The 24,122-nt window shown below is 46.5% G+C and overlaps 1 protein-coding gene across 3 annotated transcripts in view; it reads left to right on the top strand.

Annotated features, from left to right (window-relative positions):
- Klhl3 (kelch like family member 3) overlaps positions 1 to 24,122 on the top strand; it is a 113,164-nt gene that overhangs the window by 18,397 nt on the left and 70,645 nt on the right. For 2 of the 3 annotated variants that reach the window (XM_087896635.1, XM_087896636.1), the window contains exons 2-3: positions 2,744 to 2,863; positions 11,041 to 11,147. In XM_087896635.1, the coding sequence (XP_087752761.1) occupies positions 2,744 to 2,863; positions 11,041 to 11,147 (227 nt within the window). The remainder of the gene's footprint in view (positions 1 to 2,743; positions 2,864 to 11,040; positions 11,148 to 24,122) is intronic. The other variant, XM_087896637.1, reaches the window with a different exon arrangement.

The raw sequence follows: 24,122 nt of genomic DNA, 5'->3' as shown, positions 1-24,122 counted from the left end.
AAAACTCAGTAGCTAATAGACGAAGAGCTTATGTATCAAAAGTAAAAGATTGCACTTTTTACCTTCTGACCTTGGGATGCAAACTTTTAATCTTTGCGGCTGCTTCCTCTCTCTGGCCACATTTTCTGGCTTGATATTCTAATATATATATATATTATATATTAGATTATATAATTATAATTATATATTTTAATATAGATATGTGTGTGTGTGTGTGTGTGTGCGAGTGTATAAAAAGAGACTGCTTGTTCATTTCCTGACTACTTAGACCTGAATAATCACACAGAAACTATATTATTTACAACATTATTTAGCCTATTATCTCAGGCTTCTTATTAACTAACTCTTACATCCTAAATCAACCCATTTTTATTAATCTGTGTACTGCCATGAGGCTGTGGCCTACCTGTAAGTTTCCCTCATGTCTCTCTCCTTTGGCAGCTACATGGCATCTCCCTGACTCCGCCTACTCTCTCTATATCTCTGTTCAAATTTCTCACCCGACTTTACTCTGCTAAGCCATTATCCGAAACAGCTTTATTAATTAACCAATAAAAGCAACACATATACAGAAGGACCCCCACATCATCTGTGTGCATGCGTCCCTATACCACATGCATGCCTGATACTGGCAGAGTCCAGAAGAGAATGTCAGATCTCCTGAGACTGAAGTTATAGGCAGCTGCCACATAGGTTCAGGGACTCAAACTCCTGTCCTCTGAAGGAGCAGCCTTAACCATAGAGCCATTTCTCCAGTCTTTTGGAATTTTTTTAAAGCTTGCTTGAATATATATTTCTAATTGACTTTATGTATTTCCATATTTATCTTCCTCTGTTGAGTTGATTTCCTTGTGCAAGGACTTCAAACAGCCCCAAGCTCATGGTCGGGTTCAAGTGAAGGGAGGGGGAGGTCAGGAAAGCCAGGAAGGTAGGAGCCCAAGGTGGGGGGTCAGACAAACCGTGGGTCTGGGATTTCAGGTAGTGACGAGTACCTCTAAGACTCCCAGAACTTCGGTACACCCTCTTATAGAGCATCTCTGTCTTCAGCAGTTTGCAAGGCGAGGGAGGCAGCAGCAGATGGGGGATGCTTGATGGGGGAAGTCTAAGGACCACCTTCAAGGTCGGGGGGCCGGATAACTGTAGGCTCCCAGCTCCGCACAAAGGAGAACATTTCTGTTTTCCCACTCGCAGAGTGGAGTCTGGCCTAAGCAGTTCCCTCCAAGGTTCTGGGTTTGACTCTGGAGCTCCTGTCTGAGGAGAGACCCTTCCCTTAGTCATCTTGTAATTCCCTCTTCTTACTCCCAGGACATTGCAACATACTCAAAAGTTTTATACCTTGATTTTCGTGCAAACAGTGTTGAGACAATGGGTTATTAGGTCGTGCCTGTTTACACAGGCCTTACAGTCTGTGGTTCCCATATCAACTTCAGGTTCCTAGTTTTCTTTTCAAAATTCTTACTTTTACTTTGCTTTATGTAGATGGGAATTTTGCCTGCACGCATGTCTGTGCGCTGTGCATGCTTGCGGAAGCCAAACGAGGGCTCTGATCCTTTAGAACTGCAGTTATAGACAGTTGTGGCCACCATGTGGATGCTGGGAATTGAACTCACGTCCTCTGGAAGAGCAGCCAGTGCTCTTAACAGTTGAGCCATCTCTCCAGCCACACTGCCTATCCTCCAATAGAATTATGGTTTCCCAAAAGTTTTCGCTTGTGAATCCCTGTTCTCTAAACTTGAGCCATTGTGGGTTTTCTAGATTATAGGTGTGATCATTTGTTTCCTGTTTAACCCATTCCTGCCCTCCTCTGGTCCAGGAGGACAATTTCCCCAACTAACATTGCCTCCTGTGGCCTTGTTTCCATGAACCATGGACGCTTTGAACACACTTGATCTTTTCCCCTTTGGTCGTGCCTGTTGTTCCCATTGTCCGGGATGCTGTCTGCCTTTTTAAGTTCCTGGCATCCCTAAGTTCCGCTGCCAGGCCTTTACTTTCAGGAGTTGTTTTCTACCCTGGCATCACTGAATTGGTCCTTTGTGCTTCTGTAGTTCCTATGGAGTTGAAATGCTTAAAATATGGTGTTTGGGGCCTGGAGAGATGGCTCAGCAGCTAAGAGCACTTGACTGCTCTTCCAGAGGTCCTGAGTCCAATTTCCAGCACCCACATGGTGGCTCACAGCCATCTGTAATGGAATCATATTCCTTCTTCTGGTGTGCATGAAGACAGAGTACTCGTACACAAAATACATGAATAAATCAATCTTTACAAAATATGATGCTTGGCTGTTACTTGGTTTTCCTCCTCACTGAACTCGGAATTTTGTGTTGGGAGGGACGGGCCTTTGTTTACCATCGTGTTTCTCACAAACTGAAATATAATACCTGTCATATATTAGTCCCCATTAATTGCTAAGTGGATCCACGTATCCATAGTAAGTGTTAGAACGCTTACACCAGCTCCTTTTCTGGGAGGGAGAGAGGGCAGAATGGAGAATAAAGACTTCTCACAAAGTCGCAGTGCCTGGTGGGAGAATCTGATCTGGAGCCCAGCTTCCTCCAGAGAAAAGCGCCGTGCTCTGGAAGGTCCTGCAGAAATGCTGCAGTATTTCTCCACTGCCATCTTGGGTGACGACAACAGGCTGACAGAGTCGCCCCTCGTGGGTGGCTCACGTCTGTTGACTCGTGGGGGATAGACAACTGTGCTTGCTAATACGTGACCTCTCTTTCCCTCCGTCTTCTGCTCACAGCGTCAAGCTGAGCCCTCAGTCCACGGTGCAGGCCCAGGATGAGGAGGAGAGCCGGAGAACAGTCACTGTCAACCCTGCCCACATGGGAAAGGCCTTCAAGGTCATGAATGAGCTTCGAAGGTATTTTCCTACCCTCCCTGTGCCCTTTCAGATGGAACCCGAAGGGTGAGCTCCACTAGGGGCTGAGATCAGACATTGGGGCACACCACCTGCTGAGTTCCAGCTTCGTGGCCCACTCTCGTTCTGCTCCCGCTTCAGATTCCGAGACTGAAGCCTCCCCCTTTATAATTATCCAATACCTACATTTCAGTGATTAATCACCGGGGGCGTTCATTTGTGGGTAGAGCAGGTCTGTGGCTAAGCCTGGGAGCTGACAATGGGGTGACTGCGCACTGACACACAGGCAGATGAGACAGCAGACGGCACACACTGGTTAGCTCCCCCCCTCTCATCTCTCGGACAGTTCAGCTTGGGAAGGCCGCCACACAAGTGGCAGAATGCACCTCTCCTGAAACGTATGTCTACTTTGTAAAGATGTGAGGTGAAAGTGCCTCTGATCCCCCAAGCCATGTGGTGAGGGCATGGGGGCTGTTTGTAAGGCCAGTGTACATGTTTGGCAAGCATTTTGCGATATGGGTTCTGGGCACTGAACGTGTTCTCTGGTACAAAGCCAATGGGGAGCATTTCCTCCTGTCTCAGCTACTGCCCAGGCCCTGGGAGGAGTGGGTAGGAGCCACGAGGTCAGGAGTGTGAAAAGAGCCTCTTAGAGCAGGCATGCTCGGATGTAGGATGTACCAGGCCTGACAGCCGCAGGTGCACACACTTAGATTTGTTTTCTAAAGGGTGGAGCAGAAACAAGCATGAGAATGAACTTTGGGCATGCAGGAGACTCTTGACCTGAGTGTTGAAGGCCAAGGAAGAGTTCAAGACACAAAGGGTGGTGGGGGCAGGGAGGAGACCTCTAGGCAGAAAAAGCGGCCCATGGCTGAGAAGTGGGTGCCGCGTGGGGGATAGACCGTCTTTAAACAGACGCTCTATTTGATTCCTTTAGGAAATCTTTTGAACTTTACTATCATTGTCTGTGTGTGTCACAGCGTGCATCTGTGTGTGTCTGTGTGCAGGAACATGTTTGTGCTACAGTGTGCATCTGTGTGTATATGTGTGTCTGTGTGTGGGTGTATTGGTGTCACAGTGTGCATTTGGGAGGCAGAGGACAACTCTCAGCCAGTTCTCTCCTTTCGCCTTTAGCTGGGCTCTGGGGACTGAGCTCAGGTTGTCAGGGTTACATGGCAAGCTCCGTAACCCAGTGAGCCACCTCACCAGTCCCGAGGTTCTCATTCTCTGTTGGTTTTCTCAGTTCTCCTTTTTGCATGGCCAGTATTTAGCACGCGCACATGTATACACACACACACACACACACACAATTAAATTAAGCAACACATGACATATTGTTCAATTTGTTTAGGCCTCCCGCCAGATTCCCTGGAAAGTCTGGGAACGTAGGTGCTAGGATGGAGGCCATGCACACAGACCCAGATCTTCTATCACTGAAGAATCTTTGTGGTCTTTCCTAGACACTGTTGGAACTCCACAGTTAGCCCCTCAGGGCACAGATTATGTCAGTTATCCAAGAGTGGGTTTTCTCCCCAGACCTGAGTTTGCTGAGCAGATTCTCCCTCCTCACCCCCAGCTACGACACCCTTTCCTTTTAGATTTAGAATTCACCCTGGTGTACCTGCTGGTTCCTGTATTTCAAGTCTTTCTCCAAAAGCGTCTGCTTGACTTGGGTCTAACTCTGCCCAGGAGTCGTACTGTTCCTTCACCTTTTAGGGCTTGGCACTGCTGACGTCTGAGGAACACTAGCTCCTTCTAGACACTATGGGAAAACAGAGTCTTGTACTGAAACTCGATTGGCCTTGAGAATGCACGTAGGCATATTGAAGGCTCTGCTGTGGCTGACTAAAGACTCCCATATGTGCTTGAGACTTAGACTCGTGTTAGCGTTTGGGAAAACATCGGTGTGAGAACCACAGTATTCTGCTGAGGTTTAAATGAATACTTGTCTGTCCTCTTTCTGCTTTGTTCAAATGGACCACATTCTGTTTATATTTGAAACTTTTAGTTTGGGTGTAGGCATGAGTTGCGCCTGCCCTCTGTCTTCCTTTCTGCGCTGTAGCTATTGCAGCAGAACATTTAGAGAAGGTCGATGATCAAAAAATCACCAATAGAGGTGGCTCAGTGGTTTAGAGTGTTGGCTGCTCTTGCAGAGGACCAGAGTTCAAATCCAAGCTCACAATCATTTGTAGTTCCAGTTTCAAGGGTCTGACACCCTCTTTTGGCTGCAACAGACACTCACTGCATGCATACTGCACAGATGTACATCCAGCCAAAACACCCACATACATAAAATAAGAATAAAGGTTAAATGTTTTAAAAAGTCATAATTTTGTTAATGACCTATAGATAGTGCTTTGGGGCTTAGCCTTCTCTTCTTTGGCATACTTACAGATTGATTTCTCTCCTTGTTCTATCATTGAACATTTTTTTCCTACTTCACTGTCTCTAGCATGAATCACATGGATGGGCGGCTTCCCACTTTTGGCATTTTATAAAAAAAGTCAATCCCCTGCTGATGGATGTCACCGTTCCTCATGCTGCATGGGAAAATCCACTCTCAGTGGTTGGCTTTCCTTTGGTGTGTCCCTCTCACAAACACAGACTTGGTTCCGGTACTGGTTCTAGCCCGTACTAACCACGTGGCCCGGGGCAACTTAATCTCCCTGATCTCCCTTTTGTCAGCCATGAAGGGCGGCTAATAACACCACTCTTGCTACATTGTTACTGGTTGGTGAGTGACGTGCTCACTCTTGCTGGATTGTTAAGAGTTAGTAAGTGACGCTCAGAATAATACTAGCACACCTCTTGTGGTTGTTAAATATGCATGCACCATGACAATTACTTCTATTAGGATCAATTCCTGGAAAGAGAGTCAATTCAACAGCCTGGAAGACCATGGTGACAAGGCCTTAGCTACTGCTGAGGTCTGGCCCATCATTGTTCTGTCACGGTTAGTTTGACAACAGCAGCCACTGTGTTGGGCTGCAGATGTCGGGCAGTGGGTAAGAGAATCAAAGCCTTGGCCCTCAGGGGAGCTTCTGTTCTTCCGGTACTGAGAGGCAATATCAAGCCCCAAGGTATTCGAAGACCATCTTAAAAAAGTAGGGTTGATGGGTAAGGCAGGCAGAAGGACCCGCATCACTGTGTTATAGATGGGGCCTGCATCCCTGTGCTATTGATCCGGGTGACTTTAATAGGACTTCAGTGGCGAGCTGATAGGCAGACTTCACTCTGCTGAGACGGCACTAAGGACTGCTCCGGAGTACCCAGGAGCCTGGGCTCACATCTCCCACTGTCTCTGCTTTCCCCTCCCTCACTTTTGCACACATGCTCTTTGCAATTTATGAATCACACAACTCCTGAGTTTCCTATTCTTTTTACTTCTGTGGTAGAGAAGGAGCTGTTGCCGTGGCAACCACTCAGCCTTGCCCCTCCTTTGCATTTCAGTGTGTGGTTCTGACTGTGGTGCTTTTGGGTGGCAGAGCTCCCGGGAGGGACTCTGGCTCCTGACCTAGAGCGGGTACCGGAGACTAGTCCTTTCTGGAGATGCACACCTTGACCAGGCCTGAGAGATGGGAGTGGGAAGCGTGGAGGCACCAGCCAGTGTTTAGAATTCTCTCTCTCTCTGCTGAAGGTTGGTTGGCCTTGCTAAGGGTTGCATCCTTTCAGTGAACTGTACCTGGGCCCCTTGGTGGTTTACACCACCCACTGCATGGTTACAGATTGTTCTATGCCCTCTTGTAAAATGACTATTACTTGCATGTGTGCATGTATGTGTGGGTGCAAGTGTGTAAGGTGCACATGCGTATGTATGTATTTGCATTTAGAGGTCAAAAGACAACTTCAGGTTGTCCTTCCTCAGGAGCCATTCAGCTCTTTTAGAGACAGGGTCCCAGTGACCTGGAATTCACCTAGTAGACCAGGCTAGCTGGCCAGTGGGCCCCAGAGAGATTTGCTTGGGATTACAAATGTGTGTCCCCCACACCTAGTCTTTTTCTTTTTTAATTTTGTGATGTGGGTTTGGGGGACTGAGGGCCTGCTTGTAAGGTAAGCACTTTACCCACTAAGCCATCTACCAGTCCGATTTTTAGGTTTTTGACTCTTGTAGCCCAGGCTAAACTCAAGTTTCTGGACCTCTTGCCTCCATCTCCAGAGTGCTGGGATTCCGGGAGTGTGAGGCCGCACTGTCTTGGCAGTTCATCCACGCCCCAGCGCATATCAGCACTCTATTCCATTTGGACAATGGTGTTTCCCTCGGGCCCGCCACACATCTGACCTTTGTGTGTAGTGAGCGCTGCTTGCTGTCTGCCTCCTAGTGCCCGTGTCTGTGTGGTGTGTGTCTTCACTTCTCGGGTGTGGATGCAGGAGAGCGATTGCTCTTTTCCAAATTCCCTGGTTCCTTGGTGATATTTGTTATTAGATGTGGTTTCGTTTGTCTGGGTGTGAGGTGATATCCGAGGACTCTGAAATTCTGTGACTGTTGTGAGCTTTGTGTCCTGTGACCAGTGGCTGTTTCAATGTCTTATTTAGGAAGATACGTTTTGAAATCCCTTGTCTCCATTTTAAAATTAGGATATTTTTCTGTTGGTTATTTAGGTGTAAGTTTGAGTTGGTTTATATTCTAGATATAGGTCTGTTTTCATATAAATGTTTTGCCAAAAAAGATTCATTCTATGAGTTGGAAATCCGTGCTTCTCAATGATGTCCTGAAACTGCAAATGCTTTAAACACGGACACCTAATTAGCAGCATCCTTTTCTTTTTCTTGTACTATTGATGTTTTTGGTGTCATAGCTTTTTTTTTTTTTTTAGACAGGGTTTCTCTGTGTTACAGTTCTGGCTGTCCTGGAACTAGTTCTCACACTCACAGAGATCCACCTGTCTCTGCCTTCCTAGTGCTGGGATTAAAGGCATGCGCCACCACCACCCGCCATTGGTGTGATAGCTTTAAGGCCATTGTTTATCTGAAGCCTGACTTCCCTGCGTCTTCCTTCATTAGGTTGATATTTCGACTCTTACACTTAGATATTTGGTTCACTTAGAAGTAACTTTTGTGCACAGTGCAAGGGAACGATCCACTCCGCTCCACTCCAGCTTCTCTCCAGGCTACTGCTACTGTTTCACAGCCGACTGGTCAGGGCAACTTACGAAAGGCCGATGAGAGGTCTGGCGAGACGGGACACCGGGTAACGGGCTTGCCCTGCACAGGGAACTGAGTTCAGCACCAGGAAGATGCCAGGAAGCAGCTTCTGTCTGTAGACTCAGTGCCAAGGGCGGGGGTGGGAGACAGAGATAGGCAGACAGACCCTGGAGCAAGGCAGCTTAGCCAATCGGAGCTGAGTTTCAGCTTCAGTAAGGGACCCTGTCTCAGAAACGAGGCGGAGAGCTCACAAGATGTCTCAGTGGGTAGCAGCTCATGCGGTGGTGGGAAAGAACTGATTCCAGTCAGTTGTTCTTTGACCTTCACGTGCACGTGCATGATTGCCATGGCATTACCTTCACATGCACGCACATGCTTGCCATGGCATGACCTTCACACGCACGCACATGCTTGCCATGACATGACCTTTACACACACATGTTTGCCACGGCATGACTTTCATGTGTACACACATGCTCACTATGGCATGATCACATAAACACACATGCTTGCTATGACATGATCTTCACACAATACACACATGCTTGCTGTGGCATGACCCTCACACATACGCACATGCTTACCATGGTATGACCTTCACATGCACACATATGCTTGCCATGGAATGACCTTCAAATGTACATACACTTGCCTTGGTGTGCCCCCCCACCCCAGCAAAATATGAAATGTAACAAACTTGAAAAATGAGGTGGAAAATGAAAAAGACACCTGACATCGACCTTAGGCCTCCACATGCATGTGCACACATGTGTGTGCACCTGTACATGCATGTACATATACACGAACATGCACCCTCTCATAAGTTAATTGATCATAAATGTCATAAAATAATTAAACAGTAGAAAAGCCCGTTTTTATGGCCTTCTGACTCTTTTCTGTGGATCTGTACAGCTGCCTGAGCCACTGTTTCTGTGCTGTGATAAATGCCTGGCAAGAGCAGCTAAAGGACAGCAGGTCCATTTGGGTTCAGTCTGAGGCTTTGCCCATCAATGCGTGTGTGTGTGTGTGTGTGTGTGTGTGTGTGTGTGTGTGTGGGAGGTCGCAGCCCCAGGAACTTGAGGCAGATGGTTACATTGTGTTCTCGGTCAAGAGTGAGGAACCATGGATGATGGTGCTCAGCTCCTTTCTTCCTGTATATGCAGGCCAGAATCCCAGCCTAGGGAATGGCACTGCTCACAGAGAACAGGTTTTCCCATCTCAGTTAAGCCAACCAAGATAATCCTCCATAGGCATGCCTACAGCCATGTCCCAGGGCATCCCGGGCCTTTGACAATTGAGATACCATCACAAATAGCTGTTTTTATGTTAGTGTATTCTTTTGGGGGCTTGGTTCTTGCTCAGAATTTTTAGATAAGAGTGATCTCAAAACTGGGCCGCGCAGTGTTTTTGCCAGCTAATGCAGTCAAGGAAACGGTGCAGGCTTGTTTGCTCGTGTTCTTGTGGCTACTTAAGGCAGAGTCAGTTCTGTTCCCGTTGGTGCCGCCTGCTGTAGAGTGAGGTCCAATGGCCTTGACTTCTTAGTTCCCAAAGGTCTTACCCATCCCAGAAGCCCCACCACCGGCACTCCATTCCTTGTCTTTTCTGGCTCTAAGTACCAGCCAGTGGTGAAGCCTGGGGATACTTCGGAGAAAGCAGTGTATTTAGTCTAGAGAACTGTATTCAGGGTTCAGCCTTCTGATTTGGGCATCTCTTCCCTTCTTTGAGCTTCAGAGGCCAAATGCTATCCAAGGCCGGGGAGAGCGTCTGCAGATCCTGTGGGCTCAGGCTTTATGGTTCTGTTTCTCTGAGAGAAACAAACCCAGTGCATTGGTATTGGCAATGACTAAGTGTGCTGCCCCAGAGACAGCAGCTGCTCAACTTCTCTTCCATCTGGCAGCCACGACAGACTCATTGATCCGGCATCCTCAGACAGAAGCCGGACATGGGCAAGCTGAGATGAGCTTGCCTTCCTTGCCCATGAGCAAACTGAGATGCTCTTGTCTTCCTTGCTTCTCACCGTTGCTAGCACTTTAAGGAAGAGGCTAGTGATGATCAGGGTACCACAGAAGGAGCTTGGGTATTCAGTTACGTGCCTTCGAATCCCATCTCTACTTTCTTGTGGGCCTTTGAGGAACTTATTGGTTTCTCTGGGCCTCTGTTCCCTCGTTGCAGGATGCAGGCATTACAATTAGCCTCACTTCAGTGAGCTCGTTGTAGAGAGAATTAAATGAAATGGTGTCAGGCTGCAGGGAGCACTTAGACCAGTGGTTGGCAGTCCCTCACTCAGCAAATGCTGTCTGTGACAATAGTGAAAGGTGAGGTAAGGACCTGGAAGGCTGATGGAGAAGGCCTGGGATTGGCTAGGTCCTGTGGTACCCTAAGGTGCTCAAATATCCTTTTTTTGGGCCTTTTTTGAGGTGTTGGGGATCCAGCTCCACTGAACCCAGAATGTTACATACACTAGGCAGGTTCACCTCCACTGCTTATACCCCAAGGCCTATTTTACCTTTTGTTTTGAGACAGGGTCTTATTAAATTGCCTAGGCTAGCCTTGAACTTACTCCGTAGCCTTGAACATGAGATCCTCCTGCCTCAGTCTCCTGAGTAGCTGGGATTGCAGGCTTGCGCCACCAAGCCCAGTTCTCAATTACCCATCCTGTTGATTGATTAATTCCATATATTTGTTTGTTTGAAACAGTGTAGGATCTATTATGTGACAGGTATGCAGCCTAGTGTCCAGGGTACAAGATTAAATATGTTGAGCCCGTTTATAAGTTAATGGTGGGACGTTGGTGACAGCCACCTAAGAAGACAGTTGCAAGATTCTGGTGTGTGTGTTCACATGTGTGCACATGTGTGGAGGCCAAGAGGTCAGTGTTGGGCATCTCACTGAGACAACATCATTGAGCCCTCCTCCCTGCCTGTGTTAAGACAGAGACAGTCTCTGTGCCCGCCCTCTATACTGACAGCGTGTGAGCTGGGTGGGACAGGGGTGGGTGTCCATGCTGTGACCTTTTCTGTCACCTCACTGGTGTCTTACAGTAAGCAGCTGCTGTGTGACGTGATGATTGTGGCAGAAGACGTGGAGATAGAAGCCCACCGTGTGGTCCTGGCGGCCTGCAGCCCTTACTTCTGTGCAATGTTCACAGGTATGGCGAGGGCACGCAGCAACCAAAGGAGAAGGCTGAGGGTGGCTGCAGGAGGTGGGGGAGCAGGACGAGGGGAGGGAGGAGAGACCGAGTCGTGCAACCAGCTTTGAAGAGTGTCCATGTTCTGAGCTTTGTGTATGGAGAACTTGAGGGGGCCTCAGCCTCAGCCAGGCCAACAGGACATGTAATCTTTGGGCCCCCACCGGGAACAAAGATAGAATCAAAGGACTCATGAGTCTCGAGCATCAGCATCACAGCCGTGGGGGAATGTGCATCCGCAGTGTAGACCTCTGGCTGTCTGCTGGGCCTGCTGAGGGCCAAGGCAGAGAACATCCAGTGGGAAGGGCTTGGCTTCTTCACTCCTGGCCCCGTGCTACCCCACAGGGACTGTTCTGGTCATTTCTCCCAGGCATGAATCAGGGTTCTCCTGTAATCTCTCTAAAGGTGTGGACATCTGGAGATGTGATGGTAGAGGAACAACCAGGGTCTGCCATAACTCCAGCACCTTTGCCAAGTTTGCAGGGAACAGCTTGCCTAAGGATCTCATATAGTTACAACTGGGCTGAGTCCCTGAATCCCATAGGCTGAGCTGCCTGTCTGCGATGACCGTATACGTGCAGCATTCTGATGACCGCTGTCGGAGGGAGCCATCTGGGCTTGTGAGACACCAGCCTGCTCGGGTGTCCCTGCCACATGCTTCCTAAGTGGCCTGGGCTTGCTCTGGGTGTGACACCTATGCTCTTATATCTACCTGGCCGGTGCCTGGTGTCCGCGACACTTGTGCGCTGACCTCATGTAACTGGTGCTTCTCATCCTGCACACGGATCCCTCAGGAAAAGCCCTTGTTATCGTCTTAGCTCCACACCAAGGCTCTTTCCATCCTATGTCATAACTATTTTTTTAAAGACTAAACTATAGCCATCTGTTTTTTTTTAAACCTGTCTCCTCATTTCTTGTGAAGATGGGACTCTTGTTTGACCTGCTTGTCACCCTATCTTAAATGCTCATAGCAGGGCACAAGTATTTTGTTAATGAGTGGCTTTAGGTGTTGGAGAGACCCGTCTTGTCAGCGTTGGGTCCACCCTGCCCACAGAAGACAGTGGACGAGTGCAGGGAGGAAGGGAGCCTGAGCTTGCGGAGTGGTGAACGCAAACCTTTTCCCTCTGTCGCGTCTCGTTTACCCTACTGTGGTGCTCAGCTGGGCAGGAGTGACAGGGTTGTTGGCAGGGCCTTGGTATTGTTCTGCAAGAATCCCCCGTGTGTGCATCCCCTGGCTCATTGCACGAAGGGGTTGGTCTCAGTTTGGAATTGTGTACCTGCTGAAGTTGGCCAGGTGTCCTGTGCCACTTGAGTCAGGGCAGGGTTTTTATCATATAGCCTGGGAAACCAACTGTGCTCACCACCTCCCTTCAGAGCAGCTGTGCTCACCACCTGGGGCTCTCACCATCCTCCCTTCAGAGGAGCTGTGCTCACCACCTGGGGCTCTCACCATCCTCCCTTCAGAGGAGCTGTGCTCACCACCTGGGGCTCTCACCGTCCTCCCTTCAGAGGAGCTGTGCTCACCACCTGGGGCTCTCACCGTCCTCCCTTCAGAGCAGCTGTGCTCACCACCTGGGGCTCTCACCGTCCTCCCTTCAGAGCAGCTGTGCTCACCACCTGGGGCTCTCACCGTCCTCCCTTCAGAGCAGCTGTGCTCACCACCTGGGGCTCTCACTGTCCTCTCTTTAGAGTGGCCTCAAACTTTAGCCATAAGAGCCTTATTTCCTTCCGCCTCTTTCCTTCACCTGCAACTAGTCATTTTGGAAGAATTTATCTCTCTCCAATAGTTATTCGGCCACAGTTTCAATATGCAGCCTAGCCAGGCACTCTTTGTATGCATGGTTTTGTTAGTTCAGCACTGACAGAGGAATCGGCTCAGAAATATAATGAATTAAACTTTTGGCTCCAACAAACAGGCCTGTGGGTAGCAGAAATGTCTTAGAGAGCAGACACAGTTGTGGGCGCGTGTGCTCCTAGGACAGATCTCGGCAGTACCTGAAGGGAGGAGAGAACCAAGAGGAACAAATCTCCCTGCTCAAGCCCTCCTCATGCCCCGGTGACCGTCCATCCCCTCATCTTTTATTCACCCTTCCTCCTACCCATCCAAATACCTTCCACACGCATTGATTACAGATATAAAGATCAGAGAATGGGAACAAACATAAAGTAAAAAAATTAAAATAAACCCGTGTACTACTGCATTTAGGTGACCATTCTTTCCGATGTTCTATTTATAGACATGTACATATGCAGCACAGCTTTCAAAATAAGTGGGTTCACATATACTTGGATAGCCATGCTTTAATAAAATGTATTTAAAAGTTGCTGTTAATCTGGAATATTTTCTTTTCCCCTTCCATTCTGCCCAGCTCCTCTCCATCCTTCATTATGACTCACGCATCAGTGCCTTAGTGGAGTCTCGCGTGGCTCCTCCAGACTTACTCAGATCCCTTTGCCACCCACGCCCGGTACCTTACGCTTCTCTTCAGTATCGTGGCCCCCTCAACGCTTCCCTAACCGCTGAGGATGCTTGTCAGTCATCAACTTTATGATGTAAAAAGCCTGTGTCTGCTTAATGAGCTCCACCCACCGTAGACAGGTGCTCAGACATTAACGGCACTTAGCATCCATCCTTCACATGTTCCTCTGCCTGTGAAGTCATGTCTGTTTCCTGATTTCATAGCTTCATAAAATTCCATCCTAACTGAAAATTCATTCCCTTATATGTTAGAGATTATAGTTCTTCGCAGCATTTTCTGTTACAAATGATGTTTCCATGGGAACCTGCATCTTAGCTGCTGCTTACACCTGTAACCATTTCCTCAGAGTAGAGTCCTATGACAGGAAGTGCTTGACTAAAGGCCATGCGTGTTAAAAGAAATCCACTATTAGATCCATTTGTTTTCTTTTATGTAAATGGGTGCTTGACCGGCATGTATGTATGGCGTGCCTGGTGCCTGTAGAGGTAGAAGGGAGCTTTACATCCCTTGGGACTAGAGTTATGGATTGTTGTGAGCCACCATGTGGGTGCTGGGCACAGATGCTCTTAGCTACTGGGCCATCGCTTCAGCCCAGCCACGCTCATGTTGAAGACCCAGGAGACTCAAGTGTTTTGTATAAACACTTATCTCTGAGTGCAACTGGGAAGGACGTGCACCTGAATGCTCTACTGCCCATAGTTTTTATTATTTGTTTGTTCACGCTTTTCTGATTTTCCTCTCTTTGCCTTTGTTGAGATGTCATTCAGACCTTCACTTGTCCCAGCCCGCGCTCCTATTGGCACCACATAGGTCTTGTATGTGTGAGACCTCTTGGCTCTGCTTAAAACCTGGTAGTGGTTAAAAAAAAAATCCCCACATGTGGCAAAATGTTCTTACTTGTCAGATTTGGCTTTAAAATGTATAAATTCACCAGGAAAAGGCCCAGGTGGCTTCTTTGGAGTCTATTTCTCTCAGCATGTTCAAGTTCAGAGGAAAAGAAAGAGCAAGCGGCCTCCTTTTAACTGAGGAGTGGGACTGAGGCCTTGCAGTCAGGCTTGAGTGCCGCTGGGTTTCATCCCGTGGTGGCTCCGAATGTGAATCCACACCCCTGACCATGTCCTACCCACACCACAGTAGCAAGGGAGACATGTAAATTAAAGGTCTGAGTGCTTGCTAGAGTATCTACATCCCTCCTGCCTGCAGAAAGGTCTGGAGTAAGCAAGAAGCTTAATTGCTTCTACTGCTTTTAGCATAAATTGAGTGGAGAGGCCGCGGGGCTATGGGTTGCCCATTCTTTGGTTGTGGATGTGGGATGCCTAAGACTTTCTCGTGCATTCCACCTACTTCAGGGCCACAAAGTTGTCATGAACTGGCAGTCTGGCCAGCTTTTCTTTCTCTCTTTAAAAAGAAATTTATTCATTATTATTTTTCAAATTACATGTCTATGTGTGATATGCGCACATGAATTCAGGTGCCCACAGAGGCCATAGGAGTGGGTCCCTGGAGTCTGAGTACAGGCAGTTGTAGGCTGCACAGTGTGGATAGGGGAAGTGAACTTGGGTTCTTTGCACGTCACCTCTCTAGTTCCCTGCTCTCTTTTTTATTATGCCCTTTAACCTGTGTTCTGTGTTCTGTTGTTTTTATTCAGAGGTCTTTGTTGTACATGTCATCTAGATATATTAAAAACAAGCCTTATTGTTCTTGATTATAATAAAGTAGTCCCACACTAGCTCAGAATGGAGTATAATAAAGGTCTCTTTATTTAGGGGCAGATTCACAGATCAGCAGTCCTCTTCACAAGTGGGGAACAGGAACCAAATCCAGCAGTCAAGGGGCTGTGCATGCTTTTACATCTGTATATATAGTACATGTGGCCATGACCAGAGTGAGCCAGTATCTTAAAAGCTATTGGCTGAAGGAACTCCCACAGTACCTCCCCTTTTTATCTAAAATAAAAGAGTTCTAAGTCTAAAACAAAACTATATACAATAAGAACAAATATCAAGTATAAAACTTAGAATTACAACCAGCATAAACAATATCAAACAAGAAATAGATGCTAAATGTTTAAATAGTTACCATATCTTAAGGAGTCTAAGTCTTATGTTAGAAATGGCTTGGCTAAGTTATGAGAGGAAAGTAACTATGATTATTTAGTCTTTAACTCCATCAAAGACCTGAGAAAAGAAATAATATTACTTGAGTAAGCAGGAAATGCAATCAAGCAACTTCAAAAATGTGCAACAAATGACAGAGACAACTGGCTACCTGGGCAATCACCCAAAGTCTTATTTGCAACATTGGGGCAATCAACTTTGGCTAAGGCCTAGAGTAACTGACAGACCATTTTCAGAGGCAGGAAAATTTTCAGAACCATCTTACCCTGTCCCGGCAAGGTTTGACAGTCTTTTTTCTCTTATCCTGCTTGTTCAGTCCGGACACCATGCATTTTTGTCAGTGGTCAAGGCATGGGCAGTTCTTTGCCTAAAGGCCAGTTTTGCCAAGAAGAAAACAAGTTCCAAGTGGAGTGTCTTTGGTGCCCAACACCTTATTTTACGGTATCAAAGGAACTGAGACCTAAGGATTGTGTGAGCTCAGGGTCTTAGTTCTTACCTAATGGCTAAAACAAAACATATTTGGGTTTTCAACCCAAATAAAACCTTTGGAATAACCTGGTTCCATTCTTTGGATCCTAGTGTGTCATTGATGGTGATGGTGGTGGTGGTGGTGTTTAAGGGTGGTGAGGGAGAATGTGAGGATCTGTATGGCTACCCAGGTATTTCCATCTGTTATTAACTAGGCAGGTAGAGTAGGGATGGGGCTCCGGGGAATCTGGTTGTTGGGGTGATCTTCCTCTCTATGGCGCTACTGAATTCCGAGTCTCAGCCTCCGCATTGCAATCACCTCCTTTGATTCTTACCCAGCCTAGGAATAAAGGCAGGACAGGAAATATCCTTATTTCCCAGGAGATGGAAAGTAGACTTTGGCAGTAAAATGGCTCAGGCCACCAACTGCCGGAGGATTAGCTAGGATTCAAGAAGCAGATAGGATATTTATTTTTGCCGTGTGAAGCTAACAACTGAAGTGAGCCTTTGACCTGAGGTTGTTTACTGAATAGGCAAGGCAGGTCTTAGAACTTGGGTGAGGGTTAAAAACACCATCTTAACTCTTGTGAGGGATCATTGAGTAAGGGGTAAGCATCTTCCTGTTTTCTTTCTGCCTAGAGCACAGGACTAAACTACAGCAGAGATCACTCAAGACAGGAGAAAGAGGAATTCTACAGTGTAAGGACTCCTTCCCTCTAAGAGCGTGCTCTTCAGAGACCTGCTGTGAATCTACCATTTCTTTCTCATCATCAACCCTTTTTCTGCTTAATAATAGGATTGGACTTGTCTGGAAGATGGGCCAGTGATTTTTCTAGACTTCTTGAATATTGTATGATAATTAAAGATTTTTCTCTTCCTTGCTTGGTAGAGTCTCTGCCCACCTGGTCCTGCTGGGCCGTTTTTCACCTGTCAAGCAGGACATGTACACATTTAGTTTGCTTGTAGAATCTGGAATGTGGGCTCAAGTCTGAGGGGCTGTGAAACTGTTCTTTGGGCCTTTCTGTGGTTCTGAGAGAGGACTGAGTTCAAAGTCCAAACGTGGAGCCTGAAGACTTCAAGGTCAAACCGTTTAATGCGGGACACCAGACTCTTTCCCCTGTTTGCTGCAGGGACTTTCTCATTGGTAGCCATCTTCCAGACTCTTTCTTCATCCTCAAACCACTTGACCTGGTGTAGCTACAGTGATGCATCCCTCAGCGACTTCAAACCTGCAAGGGTGGCTTTCTGCTCCCTCCACACAGGGCTGAACGCCTCAATGCTGTCTGTGAGCACCCAGGCAGCCTAGCCCGTGCATCCTGCAAGCCTCTCTAGCTCTCTCAGTATTCCCTGTGCGTGTATGCTTTAGCTAGACTAAAACTCATTATTGTTCTTGTTATGAGTGTGTGTGTGTGTGTGTGCTCCACAGAACATGTGGGGAGGACAGTTTGGGAAGTTGGTTCTCTCCTTCTGTCATGGGTGGCAGGGCTGGAGCCAGGCTGTCAGGCTGGTATTGTCAGCGCTTTTTCTGCTGATCCCCCTCACTGGTCCTAGACTGAACTTCTTGTGGTTCCATCAAGGCCGCTTTCTTCCTCACTTCTGGACTGTGTGTGTGTGTGTGTGTGTGTGTGTATGTGTGTGTGCACACTATTCTCTCTTCCTGGAATACTTTCCCCCTTATTTTCACTTCCCGTCTGAGTAGCCATGATGCCTCTGGATCAGTGGCTTTTAAAAGTAGGCCAGTTCAATGGGAACAGTGGACTCTATGACCAGGGAAGCAAATTGTGCTCTCATGTGTTCATCATGTGTGTAGAGTGTCCAGAGCAGGGGTTCCTGGCCGCCAAAGGTCTTTCTAAGCAGAGTCCCTTCTTCTAGGCTTTACTACCCTTTGTGATTGTGGTGTTGAGGGTCTGTCTGTCTTCCCTAAGTTCACTCCAGGACAGAAGGATGACTTGGTCACCACATGTCCTATAGCTCAAGCCTGTACTTTTGCTATGTGCTAGCTGAATGAGCAAATACCTGTCCCTCATGGGACATGAGTGTCAACATATGACATCAGAGATAGAGCCAAAAAGATATGTAAAGTGAGTTTCTCTGGGTGTCTGGCAAAGTCCCGCTGGGAAAAGCCAGCAGAGAAGGCTCTTTTTGGGTTGCACTCTGAGATGGAAAGAGCTCCAGGCTTGTATTTCTATTTTCCAGAGCTATTTTGTCAAACTTTTAGAGATAAGTGAAGAATCAAGAATGGCCAAGCTACTAGCTTGACGTGGTAGCACACTCTGTTATCTTGGTACCTGGGAGGCTGAGGCAGGAGGATTATGAATTTAAGGCCAACCTGGGCTACATAATGAGACTCTGTCTTACGAAGCAAAATGAAACAAGAATGAACAGTCTCTGGATGGCTTCTCTCCCTCAGGAATGACTGCAGCTCATGCGGGATACTTCTGAGGTGTTTGTTTCGCCAGCTCCTCTGTTATGAGACGAGGCTGCTGAGGAAGGAGCGGAACAAGATCTCAGCCCTCTTGGTCCTCACTTGCTAACTATTATGGTAACTTGTCCTTAGACTTTTAACCCATGTTTTAAGTTTTACAACTCGTTTATCAAAGCTGTTGAGTAGATTCAGGTTCAAAATATGGAGGGATTTATTAGCTATGGGTCTATTATTAGACATGAATCGAGATTAAGTCTAGAGTTGGGCCAACTTCAAGTCCTAGCCCTGCCCTTTCCATCTGTGTGTAAACAATTCTTGAGACGACAACTCAGTGATTTGCCAAAGGGCAGTCATGTCGCCCAGCTCTGGAAACTGTGACAAGGCTGAAATGACGTTCTGTGGATGATCATTTAGCAGAGGGCCTAGTACACAGTAGCGGCTCTTATCACTGCCATTTTTCAGGGCCAATTTAAATTAAAGTTTTGATTTGGTATAGTCATTTCTATGGTTCCATAAAAAAATGATAAGATTGGGGCCAGCAAAATGGCTCAGCAGGTGAAGGCACTTGCTGCCAAGCCTGAAGATAGGAGTTTGAACCCTGGAATCCACTAGTAAAAGGAGAGAAGCTACTGTCCTCCGACCTTTACATGTGTGCTATGACAGACACATGTCAACACATGTGCATGCAAGCATCGCACACATACACAAGATAAGTAAACTTAGAAAATTTTAGAAAATTGCAAGATTATTTTCTACAGTTATGTGTCTACAGTTACGTCTCTTTGTTTACTACAAGGGAATTTTCTTTTTTTTTTAAATTTATTTATTATGTATATAGTGTTCTGAGTACCAGATGGGTGTGAGCCATCATGTGGTTGCTGGGATTTGAACTCAGGACCTCTGGAACAGCAGTCAGTTCTCTCTCCTCTGAGACATCTCTCCAGCCCCGGGAATTTTCTTTTTAAACATCTGTTTATTTATTTGGTTTGTGTGTGTGTGTGTGTGTGTGTGCTCACACACACACATCATAGCATGTGTGCGAAGACTAGAGGAAACCTGCGAGAGTTGGTTCTCTACCTGTGGACTCTGGAGGTGAGCTCCATGGCCAATCTTGGGGTCAGGAGCCTTTGCTCCCTGAACCACCTTGCGAACCCTACGCAGAGCACACTTAGGAAGGCACCCTCGCTGGGAGGCCCGACGTTTGCTTTCACAGTGTAATTTTCTTATTTACTGAAATTTCACAATTATCCAAAGAAGCAAGAAAAAGTTCTTGGCATAGGGTTCCTTAAACCTTTTCTGCTCATGACCATGAAGCATTTGAAAATGTAAAGTAGCTATATAAAACAGACATTAATTGCTAATATCATAGAAAACCTTATTTTAAAGAAATTATTTTTATTTTTTAAAGAGTTTTTAAAAGTTTATTTATTTGTTTCTTTAAAGAATCTTTTAAAAGATTTAATTTTTTTTTAAAGATTCATGCAGTGTCCTGCCTGCCTGAAGAGGGCACCAGATCTCATTATAGGTGGTTGTGCTGGGAATTGAACTCGGGACCTTTGGAAAGAGCATCCAGTGCTCTTAACCTCTGAGCCATCCCTCCAGCCCCTATTGCTTACTCTTTGAGACCATGAGGCCTGTGGATACTCACGGTGTAGCCGATGATGACCTTGAACTCTGAATCCCAGCCTCCAATGTGAGACCAGAACGAATGAGAACGCCACACAGTGTGAGTTTACGGGAGACCAAACTGGGGAAAACAGACCTTGTAGGCTGAGAGTCCCCTTGGCAGTTAGGACCGGTAAGAATATCTTCCCTTTGTGCTGTGTGTTTGACCCACCTGCACTGGGTGTGCTTAATCACCTGTGGGTGGGAGGTTGTGGGCTGGGAATAGGTCAGGATGTAAGCTTGCCTCTGATTGGACGTAGGTGGGGGCACGTGGGCAGGAAGTACGTCAGGATGTGTGTGTTCCCCTGATTGGATCCGAGGGGAAATACAGTAGCCCTGTGGTTTTGTCCCTTTTAAGTCTCTGCAAAATGTGACTCGTCGCCATTTCCTGGGAACCCAGGAGTGGACTTGGTCAGAGTTCAACTTCCTGCCAGTATCTAATTAAAGCTTACTTCAAATGGGCTCAAAATTGTTGAACTGGTTTTTCTCTTGCAAAACTCAGGATTAACTGTATGCTCATTCTTCTCTTTAGTGTAAAACTCTGTTCTCATCTTTAATACATGATAAAATTGTATATATACCAAAGAATTTCTTCATAGGTCTGAGGATGTAGCTCATTTGGAAGAGTGTTAGCACGCAGGAAGCCTTGAATTCAACCCCAGCACAGTTCAAACAGGATTTGGTGACACATTCCCTTAATCTCAGTCCTCCAGGAAGGTGGCGTTAATCCTGAGGAAACGTTCAGGTCAGAAACTCAATCAGAAAATTTAAAAAGATACACATTTTTAATCAGTATACAAAGTATTATGGCATTTCAAACAAAATAGTTCTTGTTTCTTCTGCCCACTCCTGTCCTCCTGCCCCATGCTTTTATGTTTCTACTCAGTAGCCCCCTTTCCTTCACACTGCCTGGTTCTGTTTCCTTGCCTCAGTCTTCAACTTCTCCCCACCCCCATTTTATGGTGGCCCCTTTATGTTGTATGACAAATACCCAACCTCTATACACACACACGCAAACACGCACACATACAAATACACACATACACAAAAACACACATACAAACACACACAAACATACATACACACACAAACACATACAAACATACACAAACACACATACAAACATACACAAACACACATACAAACACACACAAACACACATACAAACACACACAAACACACATATACAAACACACACATACACATACAAACACACATATACACATACAAACACATATATACACACAAACACACACATACAAATAAACATACACAAACACACACACAAACTTTAAAAATGGGGAAGCTAAGATACACATATTAAGAGAGAATATATAATATTTGTCTTTCTGAACCTGGGTTGCTGTCCATAGTAGATTATTTTCTGGTAGACTTCATTTTGCTTTATATCGGAATAGAATTTCATTGTGAATGTGGAGCCACATCTGCATTTTCCACGTGTCTGTTTGTTGGTAGATGTCTGGACCAACTCCATTTCCTTTATATTGTTAGTAAAGCAGCAGTGAACATGGATGTGTTCGGTGTGATCAGAGCAGCGGTGAACATGAATGTGTTTGGTGTGAACAAAGCAACAGTGAGCATGGATGTGTTTGGTGTGAACAGAGCAGTAGTGAATATGGATGGATGTGTTTGATGTGAATAGAGCAGCAGTGAGCATGGATGGATATGTTTGGTGTGAACAGAGCAGCAGTGAACATGGATGTGTTTGGTGTGAACAGAGCAGCAGTGAACATGGATGTGTTTGGTGTGAATAGAGCAGCAGTGAACATGGATGTGTTCGGTGTGAACAGAGCAGCAGTGAGCATGAATGTGTTTGGTGTGTGTTCAAGACTGATACAGTTGGGTCAACAGGCAGTTCTGTTTTTAATGCTTTGGAAATCCGATTACCAAAACGGCTCCACCAGTTCACACTTCTACCACCTGTGGATACACTTCCACACATCCTCAAAAGCGTTTATTGTCACTGCTTTTCCTGGTAACAGTTATTCTGACTGGGTTGTGATGGAATCTCAAAGTAGTTTTAACACATATTTCCCTGATAGTTAATGATATCAAACAGTTTAAAAACATTGGCCACTTTTGTTTCTACTTTAGATAAATACTTTATTAGCCAGCCTATTTACTGACTCACACGGTGTGTATATGTATGTTTAATTTTGTAGGGTTTTTTTTTTTTTTTCCTCCCTTTCGCCTTGTTTGGGATAGAAACCCTTCAGGCTGGCCTCGGCTTCTAGAGGTTCCCCATCCCCACTCCCGTCTCCTGTAGGGGTGTCTGGGATGGCGGACAGCTTTGATGTGGATTCTGCGGTTCCAGGCTCAGGCCATCTGCTTCATGTGGCAAATGCGTTACTCACTGAGCCCTCTCCCCCCACCTTTAGTTCTTTGTATTATGTGTTCTAGGTATTAACCCTGTGTCTAAAGCATGGCTAGCGAACACTCTCTTCCATTCTATATTTTTCTCTGCTATAGTTTCCTTTGCTCCAGACAGCAATTTTTAAAACTACATATTCTAGTACAGCATAGTGCAGAGATACACTACTTCAGTGTATGCTGGGGAATGACAGCCGGGAAATACTTAAAATTCTTTGTTTTCCAGCTTTGAATGGTTATGTTTCTATAGGTACTGAATAGCTTATATGACAATAAAAATAATGCAGTCCGTAAAATATATTTTCTGAGCCAGTGTGTTTCAGGCAGTTTCTTGGTGTGGCAGTGATGGCATGTGCAGTGTTCAGTGCATACATGTGTTCAGGCTGCAGCAAAGCTGAATGGCCACACACCAGCAAGCACTGTCAGAGACAATGTGGATTCTCCATGTGCTTGATTCTGAGCGCCATGCAGGATGATATCCACAGCTCAGGAAGCCCCGTCTAGAGAGGCCTGCTTGCCTTTTGCAGGCCACAGAAACCTGAAAGAGTCTGCTAAAACTGTTATTGTCCCAGAAAGTGGAACTCCACTCCACCCTGTGCCCAGGGGTGTGTGAACACACACACAGAGGTTTTCATACAATTTCAATAGTTTCTATTTGTTTATCCAAAGTTCTAAAATCCTGACTTGACTCCCACATGTAGATTCCAGAGGGAGGGTGGTCAGCCCAGATCTGACTGTGTGCCTCTGAGTTCTTGCAGCCAGCTACGCTTTCAGAATCCTATTTCTAAGGCCTAAGTTCTTAAACCTCACATCTTTTGTGATACACTTCCCAGTTTGACCCTAATTAGTGAACTTCTAAGCCATTTGGAAGAGGAAACATTAACTTCTGATTTCTCTGCCTCGTTTTGTTTGTGTGACTTAGCATAAGCTCAGGAGGATCAGGGCCCCCATCTTCGGGGCAGGAGAAGTCTGCCACCTTCCCCTGTTTCTTCCTCACCGCTGTTCCCAGCCAGGACTCAGTATGTTCTAGCCATTGGCCTTCCCGGTACCCAGAGAGGGGAAAGACGGAAAGGGGCTCCTGGCAGAGCTGGTCTGACAAGGAGACTGGCAGGCAGGATTTGACAAGCCCAACACATCTGTTCCCCCGTTCTAGAGTCATTCAGTTCTGGAGCTGTGGCAGAATAGGGTACTGTAGGCTGGTGGTGTGTTCCTGTAGCTGGAGGTGGGCGGCAGAAGCCTGCCTGCTGCGCTGTACTGGATTTTCCTGGCTCTGGCGTGGATTTGAGAGAGAACAATCACCAGGCTCTTTGTGTACTCACACCAGCTTCTGCCTGTTTTTCCTGTGGTCAGATTGACATCTGTTTTGATCTTCTGCTGTCTCTGTTGCCTG

Source organism: Myodes glareolus, chromosome 14 (assembly GCF_982192425.1).
Source record: "Myodes glareolus chromosome 14, mMyoGla1.1, whole genome shotgun sequence".
NCBI lineage: Eukaryota > Metazoa > Chordata > Mammalia > Rodentia > Cricetidae > Myodes > Myodes glareolus.
This window is presented reverse-complemented; position numbering and strand designations above follow the sequence as displayed.